General features: G+C 44.8%; 2 protein-coding genes across 6 annotated transcripts in view; one reads left to right on the forward strand and one right to left on the reverse strand.

Annotated features, from left to right (window-relative positions):
• The window catches only part of LOC308462713 (unconventional myosin-IXAb-like), a gene marked incomplete at its 5' end in the record, with an annotated part of 29,007 nt that extends 10,009 nt beyond the window's left edge, over positions 1-18,998 (forward strand). For 2 of the 5 annotated variants that reach the window (XR_013979263.1, XM_080980605.1), the window contains one exon: positions 14,083-16,238. Coding sequence is in view for 1 of the 5 variants with exons in the window: in XM_080980605.1 (XP_080836731.1) it covers positions 14,083-14,184 (102 nt within the window). Of the gene's footprint in view, positions 1-6,582; positions 6,669-13,104; positions 13,252-14,082; positions 16,239-18,716 lie in introns of those variants that run through there. The other 3 variants (XR_013979264.1, XR_013979265.1, XR_013979266.1) reach the window with 3 other exon arrangements.
• Positions 857-10,912, reverse strand: NR2E3 (nuclear receptor subfamily 2 group E member 3). The gene is made up of 7 exons (XM_080980621.1): positions 10,745-10,912; positions 10,261-10,364; positions 8,882-9,160; positions 8,020-8,201; positions 6,495-6,735; positions 5,956-6,061; positions 857-5,681 (listed from the first exon to the last, which is right to left on the reverse strand). Exons 1-7 carry the CDS (start codon positions 10,858-10,860, stop codon positions 5,549-5,551), a joined length of 1,161 nt encoding a protein of 386 aa, XP_080836747.1. The 5' UTR covers positions 10,861-10,912; the 3' UTR covers positions 857-5,548.
• Positions 18,999-20,921: the final 1,923 nt, after the last annotated feature.

Consider the following 20,921-nt stretch of genomic DNA (forward strand, 5'->3'; position numbering starts at 1 on the left):
CCTTTCTCACACTGGTACCTTCGGGCCATCCCTCACTTACATATAGTGCAACCACCTCACGGTACACCAGTTACACAAACTTCTTCAGTTTACCCCAGATTATCTAGTGGGGGACTTGTGTGAGGGAAAACTTAATGATTTGGAGTCTCAAGCAGGATTTGATCAAACAAACAAGAAAGGTTTTATTATACAAAGGAAGTTTTTGACACAAAGTGGGTAAAACAAAGGGTACTTCTGGTTATAATGTTATTTCAGGTAACTTCACCTTCATTTATACTAAACCGAACTAATGTTATGGACTCTTAATCAAGCACAGCTTCTTTTAAACTTCAGTTGCTTATGTTCAGTTACTTCGCCTCAGGTAGAGATTACAGGTTTTTAGACTAAATGGTAAATGCTCAGCTTATTTCCAGTTATTTCAGTTCTTTCTCAGGTGTTGCATAGCTGTTGTCGCTTAACACTTTGGTTCTTAAACAAGGTGGCACTTTCTGTCAGTTACACACCCCTTTGACAATCCTACTCCTGAGGTACTCCAAGTAACAGACCCAAGGGATTTCCACACCCCTCTTGACTGGTTTGGGAGTCTTCTCTTTCTAGAAGAATCTCTCCCCTCCTGACTGGAATGAGACCTAAGTAGACTGTCTCTCTTACAGCTTCTACTTCTCCTGGCTCAGCCTCCCACTTATTTCCTGGCCTATTACTCTCACGGGACACCACACACACTGTCCTTCACACTAAGCTCAGAGACTCCTTTCTGTAGCTTTTGATATATTCCTGAGAGTGGATGTTTCTGCCCAGAACCAACTCCCTATCTCCCAACCTCTCAACCTGTCTCTCCAAATCCTCTCCTTTTAAACTGCCATCCCTGGACCCTGGCCAATCAGACGCTGCCATTTGTTAACCAGCTGCTGGCAGGAAAAAGAAAAGAAAGAAAAACACTTGGTGACCCAATTTGCCCAACAAACAAACTTTTCCGTCACACTTGCCACCCTAGGAAATGCCTGATGCCTGCAGTAGCAGAATCTTGTTGGGAATTAGACTCTAGTTCCCATTTACAGAGCTATGCGAAAGAAAAGACTGGGTTGTTTAACCTTTTATTTAGTTCCCTTTCCCCTCCTATAAAAATTACGCAAGACACTCTCTTTTTAAAGTTTAAGTAACAAATAACTTTTACTCAGTGTGCTTGTAAATGTACAAGACAGGCAGGTGTAACTCAAGTTACTAATACATCTTACATAGATTTGTATCTAAGACAAAAACTCCTACAGAATGACTAAGTCTGAGGCAGACACCAGCTGAACAGACCGACTGCTCAGCTGCTGTCACACATAAGACTGTTCATAACTGACATAACTGTACCAACTGCCTCTGGAAAAAGGTATATGACATTCCAGAATACTATTTTGGCATGCTATAGCCCTTGTGAACATTAACCCTTTTCTTTGCATGTTGGAGGCTTTCATCTGAGTGTGACTGCCCTTCCATATAAACATCTTATCTTTCCCCTACTAGAAAAGCCAAGAGCAGGGGAACTGGTTAAATTCTAACATCTCATCCATGGCATCTTGCTGCTTCAAGTTCTGGGACCTATTATTGATCCCAGCTGACAAAACAGCCGAATTCAGGGATTGGGTTTTTGCACTGGGATTCATAAGCATGGGCCCTCTTAGAAGGACCCGCAGCATAAAAGAGACCAAGCTCTTGTTCGAAGCTATTCCTTATTCACTTCATTGTGTTGTCAGATATTAAAAAATGTTCATTTCTACCCAAGCATTTCTCAGACAACTGTCAGGTGCATACCTGTTGTGGAAAAAGAGAGCTTTTGGGCTTAAAAAAAGAAAAAAAAGGTCAGAATAATGAATGCCAGTTTGATTCCAAGTACAGTAGGGCAGTGCCAGATATTTGTGCCGTATGTTCAGTAGCCATAACCACAACAGGTGTTCTGTTTTCAGGGCACAGGATAGGCAGCATAAATATTAGCAGGTAGAATTCTTTGTTTTTCTGGCTATGCCCTGGACACTCGGTGCTGCTAGATGAGCAAAAAGCTCTACAAACAGACTGATGGGCAGGGGGAAAAAGTCATTCCCAGAATCACATTACTTAAGCAAAATGCAGATGGGTGGAGAAACAGTAAGGAGGGCTGCTGTCACAATCAGTCTGTTTAAAAAATGGGGCTCCTCAAAGGACCACTTTAAAAGATACATACATTAAGTCAAGAACTGGAGCTCCCCCCCCCCCACATTCACAGCTATTTCATTACAAAGACAAACTCCTGAAAGTTCCAAATCCAAGGTACTGGTGGGAGTTGCCTCATAAGGATGCAAAAAATGACTACCTTCCATTGTTTCACACTGCCAAGCCCTCAAATCTAATTCTAGCATCCCCCCCCCCCCCCATTTACCTTCCTGGCTTAAATGTCCCACATTAAAGGGGGGAAAGTTATGTCCCACATTGTGGGGGGGGGGGAGTTTAAAAAAAGCCAACATATTTACATTGAACTTCAGTAACCATAATACTATCAAAGAGCTTCAAGTAGTCTCTGATTTTGTTTTGATTTTGCTTAATACTGATGTTCAGCAAAAAAGTATTGTTAAATCGATTGTGTCTATTGGCTTTATGTCTGGGGCTAGGATAGTTATACTTGCTGCGACTGCGCAACGGTCGTTTCACGGTACACCAAATACATGAACTTCTTCAATTTACCCCAGATTATCTAGTGGGGGACTTGTGTGAGGGAAAACTTAATGATTTGGAGTCTCAAGCAGGATTTGATCAAACAAACAAGAAAGGTTTTATTAGACAAAGGAAGTTTTTGACACAAAGTGGGTAAAACAAAGGGTACTTCAGGTTATAATGTTCAGGTAACCGTTTACCTAATAACATTTATATTAAATCTAACTGATTTTATGGACTCTTAATCAAGCACAGCTTCTTTTAAACATCACTTGCTTATGTTCAGTTAATTTGCTTCAGGTAGAGATTACAGGTTTTTAGACTAAATGGTAAATGCTCAGCTTATTTCCAGTTATTTCACTTCAGTTCTTTCTCAGGTGTTGCATAGCTGTTGTCGCTTAACACTTTGGTTCTTAAACAAGGTGGCACTTTCTGTCAGTTACACACCCCTTTTGACAATCCTACTCCTGAGGTACTCCAAGTGACAGACCCAAGGGATTTCCACACCCCTCTTGACTGGTTTGGGAGTCTTCTCTTTCTAGAAGAATCTCTCCCCTCCTGACTGGAATGAGACCTAAGTAGACTGTCTCTCTTACAGCTTCTACTTCTCCTGGCTCAGCCTCAGCCTCCCAGTTATTTCCTGGCCTATTACTCTCACAGGACACCACACACACTGTCCTTCACACTAAGCTCAGAGACTCCTTTCTGTAGCTTTTGATATATTCCTCAGAGTGGATGTTTCTGCCCAGAACCAACTCTCTATCTCCCAACCTCTCAACCTGTCTCTCCAAATCCTCTCCTTTTAAACTGCCACCCCTGAACCCCGGCCAATCAGACGCTGCTGTTTGTTAACCAGTTGCTGGCAGGAAAAAGAAAAGAAAGAAAAACACTTGGTGACCCAATTTGCCCAACAAACAAACTTTTCCGTCACACTTGCCACCCTAGCAAATGTCTGATGCCTGCAGTAGCAGAATCTTGTGGGAATTAGACTCTAGTTCCCATTTACAGGGCTATGTGAAAGAAGAGATGGGGTCATTTAAAATTACGCAAGACACTCTCTTTTTAAAGTTTAAATAACAAATAACTTTTACTCAGTGTATTTGCACTTGTTAGATTAAATGTACAAGACAGGCAGGTGATACTTAGGTTACTAATACATTTTACATAGGTTTGTATCTAAAATAAACACTCCTTCAGACTGACTAACTCTGAGGCAGACAGCAGCTGAACAGATGGACTGCTCAGCTGCTGTCACACTTAAGACTGTTCATAACTGTACAAACTGCCTCTGGAAAAAGGTATATGACATCCCAGAATCTTTTCTTGGCATGCTATAGCCATTGTGAACATTAACCCTTTTCTTAGCATGTTGGATGCTTTCATCCCGCTAACCTGAGTATGACTGCCCTTCCATATAAACTTCTTATATTTCCCCTTCTAGAAAAACAGGAGCAGGAGAACTGGTTATAGGTTTTCATTACTCTGTCCCTAGCAGAATGCTACACGCTTTCTCTCCTTATGCCTCTATTCCAGGCATTAGTCATTGGTTATAAAAAGAGTTTGTTCCTGACATTCCGGCAAGTTCAGTTTGTTGTCATCTGTCATCAACAACCTTATTGAGTGTCCTGAAATTGAAGCCTAACCAAAGGGAGCAGGGGTCTTCCACAGAACTGGATCATTAGTTCTTCAATATAAATGATGTTCTCCAGTTTGCAGTCTGGCAATCTCTAGAAAGACAGTGGGTGTCCGCTGTAGTAAGTCTAGGATTGGATTGCAGTAGAATGGCAACACTCTCAAACCCATCTGAACTATAGATTATGAGCCCCAATCCAGGCCTGAAACTGGATCTGTTCAGCTACATGACTTTCCACATGAGGTGAATGGGTCAGAACTGCAAACAGTAAACAGATTTTTAAAAAATAATTCAAAAAGTATACAAGCTTCCAGTTTATTAATACTTATACAAGCCCAAGAGCCAGAAAATTCCTCAACTCCTGAATCAGCAGCCCCTAAGAAAGAGATTCTACCTTCAAACTGGGCCCATTTGTCACATAAAAAGTTCAGAACTAACATCTCCCACTTAGTATGAAAGGGCAGAGTCAAGCATTTCTGTTGGCTTAGGGCCAGGCATGTGCCCCAACCTTCTCTTTGTTTCATGTACAAGTTGTGGTGTGTGCCTTGATTGTCCTCAAAATTTACTTCAATACAGGATGTTAGCCAAGAAAAATCTTAATTTTTAAATAATCAGGAAGCCCCCTTTTAGAGGCTGCGTTTTCCAATCATTCTGTTCTTATACTCTTCCATACTGCTGTCCTTTAGTAAGGTAGAGGAAAACGCCCCCTTCCACTGTGTTTCTTCTTCTATGAATTGTAGAAGTACACTTGATTGTCTTTAAAGGAAAATGTGCTACTTGTTCATCCTAAGCTTTGTGGGCTAGAAGCACTTTACAGCACTAAGAAGCGAGTTTTATAGTTAAAATTAGAGATGAATTTGAGTCCAATAACCTGTTTTCAAGGCCAAAACTCAGCCATGGAAACAATGGTGAGTTCTCTGAGCAGGTACAAAGTGCATCTCCATGCATATACATACATACATACATACATACATACATACATACATACACCCAAACCTACTGCCTCTTTGGAAAGAATAAGAAGGGGCCCCATAATAAGAGGGTGTGACTTCAGGCAACTATTAACACTCCTTGTAAAAATTCAGTGTTTGGGTCCTAGCGACTTTCCTGGTCTGCAGCCAAATGCCACCTTCCAGTCTATGACAAGCCAAAGCCTATTCACGAGGAAGCATTTGCTTGTGTCTTGTGCTTGGTTCAAGGTTTTTAAAATAGAAATACTGGCATTCTGGAATCTTGGAGGTGTCAATTCTTGAACATGTCACAGAGCAGCTTCTCCATGGGAGTGTTCCCGATGGTCCTACGAAAAAAAAGAAGCTCAATGCGGTCTGAAGAAATAACTTTCAATGAAGGCAGAAGCAGAAGCAGCTTTCCAAACCTGGGAGGAGGAGACAAAAGTTTAGGTTAGGTTAAAATTATCTCTCAAAATTTTCCACCACATTTGAGAGCGGAGAAATGGAAACGACCTTCTTCCAACAATTTCTAGTGGTCAGGGATAATGGGAGTTGTAGTCCAACAACAGCTGGAGACCCAAGTTGGTGAAACATTGGCTTTAGCTAGCACTCCCATGTTGCCTGGGCTGGTTTGGAATGAATGCATTCAGAAGGAGGAATTGAAGATAACAGCAAGGAGGAGCACTCAGATGTAGGTACCTGACTGGCTGGCTGGGGTAATGTAATTGGTTATGTTGTCCCAGCATCACTTGAGACTGATCCTGCAAATTCTCAACCTGGTCTGGATCCTTCAGACCACGTGTTTCTGCAAAAGAAAAGAAAAAGAAGACTTCTGCTTAAGGAAAATATGTGTACACCGACGCTGTTCTACTGTAGATCTTAAAACAGGATTAGGGTCTCATGGAATATTTTGAAGACAGAGGATGCAGCAGCCTTGAAGGAGGATTGGAAATGGACAGTAACTCATTTGGCACACCATCTTGAGCTTCTAGCTTTCATGAATGCAAATACTTCTTTGAAAGTATATGGGAAATGCCTGCTGAGACGTCAGAAGAGTGGTCCTCCAGTGCTAAGCACAAGGAGGGGAAAGGAACAAAGCCAGGATAAATTATTCAAAAACAATGATGTAATTTGCATGGAGAACATTACTGGGGGGCGCTTTTAAATTATAACTGTAATTTTGGGGACATGCACAATTTTCTCTATGATTTACATGTTCCTCCTGAAAACCCGCTCACCTGGTTTGAACAGTACAATTGCCTTCATACAGGCAAATTCAGTGGGATCCACACCAAGCGCTTTGAAACGTGCAATTATTTCCTGCAGGACACGAATGTCCATTCCTGAAGACACGACCTTTCCATTGAGGCTGGGGGTCAGCTCTGACACAGAGAGGAGGGGGCAGCTTTCCAGTGGCAAAGACCACTGGATGGCACATAGCAAGAACAGCTCACTCCAGGCTTCCTCCAGTAAGATCACCTGCAAAAGACAAGACACCCTAAACTAGATAACAGATTATGGATGCTCTGTATTCACAGAAATGTATTTTACACTTCCAACAAGCACCAGTTTTCACAAAACCAATTACCTTGTTGTCTGACAACTTAGCCAAAATGCCTGTGCCTTATTTCCCCATTTTTAATAAATTGGACTGGGGATCTGTGGCTACCAACTCATTCATCCCTGCCAATTGACCATTCTAGCTGGGGCTGATGGGGGTTGGAGTCCAATAAGACAGAGAGGTCGACAAGTTCACCACCTCAGTTATAGATAAAGATACATCTGGTTCTAAATTTGTCAATATCACTGTTTAGCAATATATGTAAATTTAGGCTTAGCTGAGCATTGGTGCTTACAGAGTGCTATGTGCAAGCCTTTGCAGATGCCATTGATCAGCAGTTGCTCCTGCAAATCCCCTTTAGCCTAGCTGTGTGTTCAACTGCCCCATACCTGATGTCATATATAATGTTAGGTACATGGCAAGTTGGTGTGGCTTAGCCAAAAGGGCCTCGTGGGCCACGGAGGGGGGGGGCCTTCAGAGGTTCCCCACCCTGATTTAGAGCAAGTGCTATTTTTACCTGTAGAAGTTAACACATCAAGCTAGCATTTTGGTACAATTGGATGCTTCCTGGTTCAGTGAATAAGCTCAAGTAGAAGAGAATAAGAGCCCAGTAAGAGAGGGCTCTTATTCCTATGTTTCTATTCTGGGCTGTAAGAGCCCAGAATAGAAACATAGGAAGTTGTCTTATACTGAGTCAGATCATTAGGTCATCCATCTCAGTCTTGTCTACACTGACTGGCAGACACTCCGGGGTTTCAGGCTAGAGTCTCTCTCTCTCTCTCTCTCTCTCTCTCAAGCACATTTATTCAAAAATTACAATAAAGTTTTGTCCACTGCCATAGAATCAGAATTGTCACTCCAATCCTCAATCCTACATCACTGTCATGTTGGCTCTCCAAATACCCTCAATAGGAGCCCAACTACCGACCTGGTTTACTAGACATTTTCAATCAATATATCCCCTCCACAGACACCTCTGTGATGATGATGGCATTAAAATATCCTGTTCTTCAATAAAAGAGAAAAAAGGAGATTCTCTCTCTCAGCCCAGCCTAAAAATGCCAGCGATCAAGACCTTCTGCAGGCAAGGCAAATGCTCATCCTCTGAATTACGGCCCCTCTTCAACATATGTTGCCATCCCCCACCCCTGCCTTAGTCTGAGCCCAAGTAATCCACAACTGGACTTGTCCCAGGAACTCACCTGGTCTCGGAAGGGCAGGTTTGAGAAGACCGGCAAGTTTTTCGCCCATTTTACAGCCATAAAGAGTAGCCGGGCAGAGGTTTCATAGACACTCTCGGAGCTGGAGGGGGGATATGGGGACACGTGTGCCTCTCCCGCTGGGCGCTCTGGCTCGTTACTGGTGACATCAATATTCTCCTCGGCTGCAGAAGGGAGAATCATCCTGTCAACACTGTAGAGCTGCAGATTTGCAAGTTTAGAGACACATCTGTTCTGAAGGAAATGTTTGCAGAGGGCAGCCACTTAACACATCGCCACCCAAGATCACTTGGCATAAATGCACAGCGTTGATGGACAATTTCAATTATGGTTCTTCAGTTGGTCTAAAAGCCCTTCTAACCGAGCTCTCCTCTGACAGCCCTCCAGATAAATGACTACATAAAGCAGTCCTCCTATTAAGATGGACACCTGGCCACTGTAACTGCAGAGACTAGAAGCTTCAGTGGACAACAAGGCAAAACTAGGAGGAGCCAGAAGCCCAATTGAGGCAGTACTATCAATGTTCACTAGGGGGCAGCAAAGGAAGGTCTCACAGGCTTGGTTGAATCCAGTACAGCCACTCAAAACCAGCCATGGTGTGTATCAATGCATCTGCACCGGCTGTCTTCTGTGGGTTTAAGGAAGCTGGAAGTAGGATGTCACCAAGGCCACATGTTCAGAAGCAGCAGTGGGGAACCTGTAGACCTCTAGTTGTTGTTGGACAATGAGTGGGGAGGCTAGGAGTTGTAGTTCAACAACAACTGGATGACCAGATGTGCCCTAACACTTCCTTGGCATACTGCCTGCCTCCCCCCCCCCTCTGCACCCATGCCCAGCCACTGACCATCCTCTGGCTCCAACTTGGCACAAGTCTCAGCTGTCATCAGGCTGGCCATGAAGCGGTGGTTGCTGGGAGGAGTTGTGGGTCGGCCCCTTGGAGTCCCCGTTGCAGAGCAGGTGGTGGGGCCCCTGTGGCTCGGCAGGGAGGGGCAGGGTGGCGGCGGCGGTGGCAGCAGGACATCCCGCGTTGTGGTCAGGTGTTCAGCTTGCCTCTCAGGATCCAAGTCAACGGCATCGAGTCGCACCTGGGCTGTGCTGCGGGGCTGGCGTTCATTCTGCACAGCTGAGGCAGGACAGGCAAGAGGTCAGCAGCAAAGCAAACAGATCAAAGGGTTGGCAGCAGAGCCGTCTTTACCATAGGGCTTAGTGGTGCGTCGCGCCAGAGTGCCAGCCTCTTAGGGGTGCCCCAGCAAGTGGGGGAGCTGCGCAGCTTTGCCGGTGGCCTCCCCTTTCCCTGCATGCCTGCCAGCTGCACCCTGCCAACGATAAGACTGGTGGGCACGCAGCTTCCCTCCCAAGCCTCCTCGGGAGGAGAGCAATCCCTGCAGAGGCTTGGGAGGGAAGCTGCGCGCCCACCAGCCATATAGTTAAGTCCAGTCAAAGGCGGCTATGGGGTTACGACGCTCATCTTGCTTTCAGGCCAAGGGAGCTGGCATTTGTCCACAGACAGCTTTCTGGATCATGTGGCCAGCAGGACTAAACTGCTTCTGCTGCAACAGAACACTGTGACGGAAACCAAAGCACACAGAAATGCCGTTTACTTTCCTGCTGCAGCGGTACGTATTTATCTGCTTGCACCGGCATGCTTTCGTTTTTTGTTTTTTTTTTTAAGTAATTTTTATTAAAGTTTTAAACAACAAAGAAATAAAAGAAAAACATACACAATACATCTAACAAAAACACAAAGAACAAAAAAAAACAAAAGCAAAATTCAACAATAAAAATACAAGAAACATAACAATTTAAAAAACAATATCTCTGTTTCATTTCCGATTTTTAGTTGCTTATTTTCTGGACTTCCTCATACCTCCCTCTTTTGTATTCCAATCCAAATTATTTGTCCAGCAGTTTCTTTTCCACTTTTTTAATCCCAATCTTTAATTTAATTAGATATTAAAATATATAACTTCAACTTCTTTAAACCTAATCCTTGGTCTTAATATGCACCGGCATGCTTTCAAACTGCTACGTTGGCAGGAGCAGGGACAGAGCAACGGGAGCCCACCCCGTCCTGGGGATTTGAACCACCAACCTTCCAATCAGCAAGCCCAAGAGGCTCAGTGGTTTAAACCACAGCGCCATCAACGTCCCCACAATTAATGTATTATGCATTGGAAGCCTAACAGCTGAGAGCCTTTTCCTGGTCTCCCGGTCTCTACTCACCATCCTTGTTCATTCCAGCCTGCAGGCATTTCTTCAGCCGGCAGGCTTGGCACTGGTTCCTGTGAGCTTTGTCCACCGGACACATACCTGTGCCAGCTTGGCACCTGTCAGAAGGAACAATGCAGTGCACTGGATCAGGCGGCAGATCAGGGGTGAGGAACATGTGGTCCTCCAGATGTCACTGAACTACAATTCCCAGCATTCCTGTCTATTGACTATGCTTGCTGGGACTGAGGAGAGCTGGTGATGACTGTGGTGCAGTGGTTTGAATTCTGGCATGGGTCTGGTAAAATCCAGATCCCTAATTCAGATAAAACCTGGAGCCCCCATAACTGTTTTAAAGTAGAGAAGGGAGGGAGGAGTTGAGAGGGACCAGCCCTACCATTAGGCAGAAGGAAAGATGGGGGTATAAATGCAATTAACACATTAATGCATTGATACATTAAATATTCTGAGCCCTACTGGGGACAGATGTCACCCTTACCTGTAGATGAGCTTCCTGCGGACGCTACGCTTGAAAAACCCACTGCAGCCATTGCAAGCATAGATACCATAGTGCTTTCCACTGCTGGTGTCGCCACACACCTTGCACAGCAACATGGGGCTGCCAGCTTTGCTGGAAGTCAGGCTGAGTCCTATTAGTGACAAACAAGAGAGGTATCAGGGGGCTGGACAGATCATGGAATCATAGAATTATAGAATTGTAGAGTTGGAAAGAGGCCCTGGGGGTCCAACCCTCCTGCAATGTAGGAATATGCAGCTCTCCCAAACGGGGATCAAACCTGCAACCCTGGTGTTATCAGCAGCATGCACTTATCAACGGAGCTATCTAGGCATCTTAATGGAGCACCACACAATGAAACAGGGGCATTTTCTCCACACATGTTTTGAGTTTTCTGCATAGATTTTTATTGAAAGTTTTCACCATAAAATACAATGAAAAACAAACTAAATAATAAAAAAAATTGGGGGGGGAGGAAAAAAGGAAAGGAAAAGAGAAAGGGGGGGGGGAAACAAAGCTCTCTTGAAGGTAAATCTTAACCCTTGTCTCTCACCGAAAGTGGTGGAGATCTCTCCTTCCCTGCCTCTCACTCAGGGTCTTACACCAGCCAGACATCACCTTCGAGTGCGTACCCTCCTTAACCCAGAGCAGAGGACACCAAAGAACAAAACAAAACATAAACAAAAGCAAAGCAGATAAAAGAAGAAAGGAAGATAGAGATAATTTTAAAATGAAATGAAAAAGAGAGAAGATCTCCACATGTTTTGAATGACGACAAATCCAGGGGAAAGGTGGGGGGCAGGAAAGGAGCTTGCTCCCCCATTGCAGGACCCCTAAATTTACTTGACACCCCCCCATCTCTGTAAAAGAGCAGTAAAAGACTCACTTCCATCTGTTGGGGACAAAACTGGAATAATGAACAAAACGTATGTGTACACACACACACACACACACACACACACACAGTGGGCTGTATCCTGTGTCCCCTGTCCACCGGCACAGGGACGGACAGGTGAGTTTTAATATTGCACAACAGAAGAATCCAACACAACAGTTGTGCTAAAAGAAACTTGTGCAACAGATTGCACAATCTATTGTGTGGCAAAGTTACCAGCCACCTGCTTATGCTTTATTTTGTACAACAACAGTCCACTGGTGTGAAACACACACACACACACACACACACACACACACACACACACACTTTATTTTCCACCCTTCAACACAAGGTCCCAAGGGAGGTTACAAGTAAAACAGTTACAAGTTAAACAAGAATAAGTAAAACTAAACCAAAGCGAAGCATTGCACCTGGAAGATAACCAACAGGCAGCTTCTCTTTTAAATTAAAAAAACTTTTTTAAAAATTGAGTTTCTAATATACCAGAGATACAATTAGGATTCCCCTCCCCCGGGTCAACAGGACCCCGTCAATCACATATGATATTTTACTATATCAAAGCACAACTCAGAGCAAAGTAATAACAGGCAGCTGCTTTCCTGACATCATTATCTTTAGTTATCAGACTGTTAATTTTGTTTATTCTACACCACACCACAAACTGAGTTTATACTTCCCCACCAATTTCTAGGTTTGCTCAGTGTATCTGATGGGTCAAGCCATAATAAACTAGCTAGGTAACAAAACTCTACTTCATTTTTTTTATCTTCAGATATTTTTTTTTAAAAAATATTCTTTTATATATCCCATTTCACCTGTAAAAGAGTTCAGCGTGGTATACATTGTTCTCCTCTCATGCTCTCCTCACAGCAACCCTGTGAGGTACTCCAGGCTGAGAGATAGTGACTGGGTTCTAAGATGGAGGGCCTCTTTGAACCCAAGTCTCCCATATCCTAGCCCATCACACTGATCACTAGTCTGCTTTGGCTCTCAGGATCCTAAATTTACCTGATAGTTTAAAAGAAAAGTATTTAGCCACTTTGGTCCACCTTTTCTTTTCAGGGAGTGGCGGGAGAGTTTTGTTTAATCACTCATTTGTTCAGTTTTATCCGAGTGCTAGAAAATTGGCAGTTTGAAATGTCCACATCTCTTAATTATTGGTCTGCACCTAGTGGGTCGGGCCCCTTTATTGGGTTGGGGCCTGACTTAAGATGGGTCACAACAGCTGTACCACAACCATACAAATCTATGGTAAAAAATCATAATGAAGAAATGAGTCCCCAGATGAAAACTGCTGCTCTAAATGAATTCATTACGTGCAAATAAACAAAGACCACTCCTCCACATGTGGTGGCCTTGAGGATTAAAGGCATCACCTGAACTGAAGTTTTCATAGTTTCATTTGTGGGACTCCAGTGACCTCCCTCACTTTCTGATTCTTCAGAAGAGGTCTGGCTCTTGCTCAGTGACGGATTGCATGCTTTGTATCCAGAAGATCTCCTGTTTCATCCCTGCCATCTTCAAGTCGAGCTGGGAAATACCCATGTCTTAAATCTTGGCAAGCTGCTACCAATGGGTGGACAATTCTAAGGTAAAAGGAGCAATGATCTGCCTTGGTATAAAGTATATTCCTATTACTTTGCTCCAGGAAAGCCTGCCTTGTTCAGATGAGATGAGCTCACCATCTGAGCTCAGAGGTGAAAACTATGAAATCATGATGAGAGAGAGGTTCTCTTTGGCTCTAACGCTTACTAGCATCATCAGCCACATCCATTGCCACAGCTTCCAGTGCCTTTGGTACCCAATTGCAGTACCCGTTGGTGCCCTTCCAGTCCATTGCAACTAGGCCTGTTCCAAGGAAGAAGAAGAAACCTCAGACCTGAATGGAGGGGGCAGGGGGAAGAAAGAAACATGGTCCAAAGGGCAGTGATGCCACTTACTTACCTGCCTGGCTGCCCTCCATCCGTTTGCTCATTGTTGAGTCTGTAGGGGAGACAGCCATGCTGGTAGCTGATCCTGTTGAGAGGCTGGATGCCTCAGCTCCCTGCTTTCTGCAACTTGTCCTTTGCTGTGTTAACTAATCCAGCCTCTTGCTCCTCAGGTGTTGGCCCAGAAGCAGCTGCATCCAGTCTGTGGGCTGGCCACGTCTCTCCAATAGTGACTGAACTCTTCAACCCAGCCAAGAATCTTCCATGGGAAGAGCTCTCCAGTCTAAGCCTACCAGGTGTCCTTTGACAAACCATGGAGAGCCTTGCTCTCCTTGAGCGTCTCTGGGGTAGTTGTGCATGTGTGCGTATTACGCCTGTGTGAGAATCCCTTCTCTTCAAGGCTCTTGCAGTATAGCAGGGCAGATTAGCCCTTAACGCTGTGTAAGCAGATGCCTATTTGTCATCCTCTTAATCTTTAGCCTCTCTCTCCAAAGGTGGAACCATCAGCCGCACGAGAAGAGGCGAGGAAAGGTGCTGAAGACCCATCAGCGAGCCCGGGATGGTGCCAGGATGCTGTAACCAAAACCCACCTGTGACATTGAATCTGTCCGCACCATTTCTCTCCAACGCAGCTTTAACAAAACTGCTGCCAGGCCCTGCTCTCTCTCGGTGCTGCCGTTCCCCAGGGGGATGATTACAGCTCATTTGTTCAGCCATCAGCTCGGAGGCCAGAGAGATGAAGGCTGCCTGTGTTCTCCAGACATTTGATCTACCTCTGCCCTGACCCCTCAACATCATCAACTTTTGCTCGCGCCCTGAGACTCGATAGCAAACCTTTTAGGAAAGGGAAAGGGTCGGCCAACCTACAAAGGCAGCTGCTGATCAGAACTGAATATTTCATGGGGCTTCCCCCCCCCCCAAGGCAGGTGAATGCCCTGGATCCACAAGTAGACCCTGTGTTATTGATGGAAGAAAAAGTGGTGCATGAGGAGTCACGCCAAGGAGATCACATGGGAAGGAGGCCTCAAACTGAATTATGGAACTCCTGTGAAATTCTTGGAATGAAGCTCAACTGCAACCATGGTGTGGTGCACACATTGCAGTCCAGAAAATGGATACATTTGGCCCATCATATGTTGAAGGCCTGCAACTCCCATCATCCTTGACCATTGGCCATAGATTTCCCACCCCCTGTTTTACTTTTGCTTTATTTAAGGAGAAGCATGCACACAATTTTCCGCTCAATTGCTTGTTAATGAATCCTTTCTATGTCCTGGTCAAAACATGCCAAAGAACTGGCTTGATTGACAAGCACTTAAAATCTTTTCTTTCCCCACCCCTATTTGATTTAATATTAACCGTGATGAATTAACAGTGAAGCCTTATGCTTAGTTGCCCAGAAGTAATCCCCAGTGTGTTCAGTGGAGCTTAACAGTACAATCCTGTGCATGTCTACTCAGAAGTAAGCACAATTAAGTTCCATAGGACTTATTCCCAGTTTAAATGGTCGTGGGATTCCAACTTCAATCACTCTGAACCTGTAAGTCTTAGGTTTTTGATATTTCACTTTGACTTACATGGAGACGATACTCCGGTGCTCATCTTTGTTTAGTTTTTAGCCTCTGATGCTATAGGAAAGATCTAGTGCAGGGAAGACCAGAGAAAAGGGTGAGGGGCTATCACCTACACTGCTGCCACCAGCCAGACCTCAATATCTATTCTCTGCAATCTGCCAACTAATCCATTTACTCTGTGTAAGCAAGGAGGGGGGCAAAAGATAACAGAGCAGGCCTGTAGGGAGTCTGCTAGTTTAACAAAAACAATTAGCCCCAGGATTGAGATAGCTGCTCTGAGTCAGTCAATCCCTGTGACCAGTCAGAGGCCAGATGGTGATGGATGCTTCATCAGCCATTAGTGACAAGGTCATAATTAGTCTGCAGCCCTGATCTCTCCCTCCCTCCCTCCCTCCCTCCCAACCCCCAGCGACCGCTCTCTTCAGGAGATGCCCAGACTCACATGGCTACCCCCTTGTGAATATTTGCACTAGTGCAAAACCGTTGTCTGGCATGGTGCCATGAAATGTAGTCATTCAGCTATTGCACACCCCCCCCAAGTTGTTCCATTTGTTTGATAGGCTCACATGTGCAAAGAAGTTATTCCACCTACAGTTTCTCATCAGCTCCATTCTGCCACCATAACATTTCCAAAGAGAACTAGGACACCAGTGTGATAATCCAACATGGTGTGGTAGTAGTATTATGTTAGTGCAGACCTGTGTTCAAATCCTTACTCGGTCATGAAGCTCACTGGGGTGAGCCTGGGCCTAATCTACCCCACAAGGCTGTTGTGAGGATAAAAAGCGGGGGAAGACCTTGAGCTCCTGGAGTGGAAATTAGTATAGAAATGTAAGAACAAAATGTAACAACAACAACAACAACAACAACCTCACAATCTGCAAAATGCCTGGCTTTATTATGCACGTATTACAGCCCAGACATACACAATCCACACCAATTTCTTCATGTGAATAACTGTCTGCAAAGCCAAGGCACGTGCTTGTATCTACCTACATCAAATTTGTGGTGGAGATCTATTACTCGATTGCAAGCTTTTTTCTACAGCTCATATTCAAATAAAGAGTTAACTCTAACTTGAACAGTGTGATTTTCTGCCAGCTAGCTCCTGACACTTGACCCCCGGAGAGGTCACATCAGTGTTGCTAACACAGCAAAAACAACACATGAGGCATTTACAAGTTACTGGTCTCTGCAGCCACTGCAAGTGTTGTGATTCTCCAGCAGTTTGACTTCACCCCCATTGTCTCTCAAGGCAGATGCTAACAACCAAGCAAGGGAACTGTCCATGGTACGAACCGCTGTGAATCTGCTGTTGAGCAAGAGAGCAGCTGGCTAGAAGCTCCCCAGGTCTAGGGACTGATCTACAAAGGTTATTCCACCAGCAACTTCCAAGCAATTCCAAGGGTTTCAATTCTTAGCTTGGTTGCCCTGTCCTTTCCTGGAGAACTAAAGTCCATGACCAGGAAGGTGATGACGTTCCTCCTACAAGAAATGTCCTATGAACATTGCACTGCCAAGCTTCCGTGCAGGTTCACGCCCTGGCACATTACACTTCTTGGGGACCAGGTAGTCATTGTCAGGGATGAGCCCAGTTGTGGCAAGTAGCCCCCCAAAATGTTGCACATTCCCCTGAGTGGGGTACAATCTTGGGGAGTGATTGCAAGGGTTCTCTACAGGTTCCCTATTCCCCCCTATTCCTGGCTCCTGCTAGGCCCAATATCCAGTTCTCTACTAATAAGGAGGTTTTGTCTGTTTCCAGCTCTGAAAGGTGGCAGGGCCTGACACTCAAACTAACCTACCTCATAGGGTCGTTGTGAGGGCAGAAAGGGATAATCCTATATATGTTGCCCTGACATTTTGGGGGAAAGGACAGAATACAGCTGTCATAACCCTAATTGACAATGTGATTATCCCACTCAACCACTTCCCATCCTCCCTGACCTAACTCTGTCCAAGACACGTTTGGCTATTTGTTCCTCTGCACTGCAGGCTCCACCAGACTGAGCTATTCCCAGATTAATATAAGCCCTATTGAGAAAGCCTCCATGAATTCTCCTCTGTCAGTCCTCTTGCAGGGGCATGTAATGAACAGAGCCCTGCTGATACCTCAAGGAGCTCACTAATTTTTCGTTATTTATGGAAAGCTGTGGATTTTTCAGTCCCAATCAATCATGAACCAGTGTCAGAGCGCTATTTGTGAAGGCATGCAGGAAAAAAGTAGAGAGTTGAATGTATCGGTTGCTCTCAGTGTTGGTTCTCTTACATTATTATATTTGAATATTGTTTAATATTCCTAGTTTTGTGTCATCCCATACACATGCACAAGGTGGCACACCAAAAAATGATACTTATAGAACCAGATTTATCTATCTATTTTTGTGACCCTGGAATAGTCCCCTCGTGGATCCCTTTGTGGGGAAAGATATTTCCCCCTGCGGAGGAGCCAAAGGAGTGAGATGGGTGACCCAATGAGGACCAGGAAGGGTGCATAGCAGGGCTGATGCACCTGAGAGGAGTCCTGCAAGCCAGGTGGAGATGTCTAGAAAACCACACTCAGTCCCTGACATAGACCACAACATTATGACATGCCTAGCTAGTTTAGTTGGTTAGAGTGTGGTGCTGATAACACCAAGGTTGCAGGTTCGATCCCCATAAGGGACAGCTGCATATCCCTGCATTGGACTAGATGATCCTCAGGGTCCCTTCCAATTGTATTCTGTGATTCTGTGTGCACCCTTAATGGAGAAGCTATATTACATGATATGACTGATGCTGTTGTATTGGATGTGCTCCAGTTTGCCAGGGTCCTTCAGACACACCCCACCCCCTGGACCTGAACACAAGACCCCTGGTCACTTGAACCCGGGCCAGCCTTCTTCCCAAAGCTGGCTGATCTGTGCCACTTGGTTGCGGCAACAGCAGGCAGCCTGTGTAGAAGAGCAGGATGGCTGGAGTAGAATTATCTCTCATTACATGGAGAAGTCATTAACTTCCCCTCTCCCTCCTGGAAGGGTTGGTAATTAATTGCTTATGGAGGGAGCTTGGGGGAAGGGTCCTGGAGGGGTCTTTAATTACCACTTTGTGTTATGCTTCCTAAAACCCCTTAGCACTAGGGCTTAGTTGCTTAAAGGGGCTTTAGCTGGAAAGAGTGCCCTCCCTTCCCCATGTTTCCAGATTTGTTTTAGAGAGCACAGTCACACTCCCGTGCTTCGGAATGAAGGTTCCTGCACAGTGGAGGGTGAATGGAGGTTAGGGTACACAGAGCAGCCTGGTCAATATTCAGACAGCTGCCGCTCCAATTTTCATACAAATTAACAGAGTGCTCTTCCATCTTCGGTTCACAGATATTTGCTGGACTACACCTCCCATGATCTTGAGTCACCTTCGCCAAAGTGAGGGATGATGGGAGTTATAGTCCAACAATATATGGGGGCTCAAGTCAAAGCAAACTGATTTTGTGACATAATAGGGAAGTGTGTGGAATCCCCCAGAGAAATCTAACTCGGTTAACCAAAGCTGTTTGTTCCCACTGTCTCTTTATCTACCTGCAGTGTGGAGATGAGAGGGTCAGGCTACAACTGGCGAGACCCATGCTCAAATCCTTACTCAGCCGTGACACTCAAAAAAGATGATTTTGGACCAGTCGCTATGATCCAGCCTGGCCTTCCTCACAAAGTTGTTGCGAGGATAAAGTGCAGCAGGGGAACCACGCCACCTTGGAGAAAATATAGGATAAAAATGTAGTGGTTTTGTGGGCTATCTCTCCACCATCAGTTTTCTTTCTCATCCTTCCTTCCTCAAACAAAAGGGAGAGGAATAGTATCCTGACCAACAGTTCCAGCAAACAAAAGAAAAGTCAGGGTGACGAACATGAATTCTACTTACAACATATACACAAAATGTAATATAGTATGTTAAAATCATACATACATACACAATAATAAAATATCACATCAAAAACTTCTCAGTCATCAACCACAAACATGAATCAACTAGTTCATATAATGTCCTTCCCCAACTGAGAGCCATGAGCTCTCTTAATGAAAACTGCCAGACACATTTCAACTAGAAGTCTTTGGTGAATACCTTAAAATAGATCCAGAAGGGGCAATAGTTCCAGCCTGCCTCATATATAGCAAAAGAAATAACAGAATCATAGAAATGTAGAGTTGGAAGGGATCCCCGAGGGTCATCTAGCCCAACCCCCTTCTATGCAGGAATCTCAACTAAAGCATCCATGACAGATGGCCATCCAATCTTCTGCTGTTTAGGTAATCAGGTAACAAACAAATATCATGTAATATGAAAAATAGCCAAACCTCTTATAGTCAGACAAGTGGAGTTTGAATACTTACTTTATTTGAATATTCAGATAACAAACATTCCTTCAGGAATCTATATCTATCTATATGTGTTTCCTGCTACCTTGAAGTGCTGACTAGATGATGATGATGATGATAATTTTATTTATACCCCGCCCTCCCCGGCCAGAGCTGGGCTCAGGGTGGCTAATACCAGTAAAATTACAATAAAAAAATAAATAAAAAATAAACCAATTTAAAATACAGGTTAAAATATAATTTAAAATGCAGCCTCATTTTAATAGTAGCCCATAGATCAAAACCATAAGGGGAGGGAAACATAAGGGTCAGACTGAGTCCAAACCAAAGGCCAGGCGGAACAGCTCTGTTTTGCAAGCCCTGCGGAAAGATGTCAAATCCCGCAGGGCCCTGGTCTCTTGTGACAGAGTGTTTCACCAAGTCGGGGCCGGTACTGAAAAGGCCCTGGCCCTAGTTGAGACCAATCTAACCACCTTGCAACTTGGGACCTCCAAGGTATTGTCATTTGTGGACCTTAAGGTCCTCCTCGGGGCATACCAGGAGAGCGGTCCTGTAGGTACATGGGTCCTCCAAATGTTAGATTACAACATCCATCATCTCAGACCATTTGGCATGCTGGCTTGGGTGATGTAAACCGGTGTCCAAAAACCTATAGGGCACCACAGGTTCCCTGTTCTACTTAAAATAAGATTGGGCTATAAAAATGCTTCTTAAGTGTGGCCGGATCGTGTCCCTAGCATTCCATGTTTTGAGATGCACCAACTCAAAGGCATGTCAGAGGTGAGTCAAAGCCAGGGAGCTGCTCCTTCCTCGTCAACAGCAGCCCCCACCCCACCCCAGAGACCATCCACTTGCAAACAGCAGCAGGGTTTATTTACAAGAAGATAAGACTATCAAAGCTCTCAAATCTCAAAATGTGCTAGGCTGTCAGAGCTGGTGTTACTGTCATAACCTGTTACATCATCATCAGGGACACCTAGGTGTGTGATGGCGGGGCGAGGTAGCGGTAAATAGCGGGGAGGAGGAAGAAGGATCAAGCTTCGGCAAAGTGTCCGTGTCAGCACTTCGGAAACAAATGAGATGCTCTATATATACACACCAGCTTAATTTCACGAGATCCCTGGCTCTTGATAGCGCTGCACCTGCACCTCATGACCAGTTTTGATGAGGGCAGAACTCCATGCTTAAGTGCAATGCAGGTCTACTGTCAAGAGGAACGCCTCTCGGTCAAGTTATCCGCACCCCTCTTTCTGTAACACAGGGGTGGTGAAGGACCATTCACGGAGCCATCCACGATGGAAGCTTGTCTGATTCGTTTTGCAAGGATTCTGACGTCCCAGAGCCAGTGTGGTGTAGTGGTTAAGAGCGGTGGACTCGTAATCTGGTGAACCGGGTTCGCTTCCCCGCTCCTCCACA

This window comes from Podarcis pityusensis, assembly GCF_964106645.2.
Source record: "Podarcis pityusensis genome assembly, chromosome: 14".
Taxonomy (NCBI): domain Eukaryota; kingdom Metazoa; phylum Chordata; class Lepidosauria; order Squamata; family Lacertidae; genus Podarcis; species Podarcis pityusensis.

Bases quoted from the DNA above. Each gene is read 5' to 3' on its own strand.
- NR2E3 (XM_080980621.1), bottom strand. From the start codon at position 10,860: ATGTTGCTGTGCAAGGTGTGTGGCGACACCAGCAGTGGAAAGCACTAT. The intron at 6,736-8,019 runs GTGAGTTCCTGG...TGTCTTTTGCAG, and splicing joins ACCTGCCCTTCCGAGACCAG to GTGATCTTACTGGAGGAAGC. The intron at 5,682-5,955 runs GTACCTACATCT...TCCTCCTCCCAG, and splicing joins TACCCCAGCCAGCCAGTCAG to GTTTGGAAAGCTGCTTCTGC.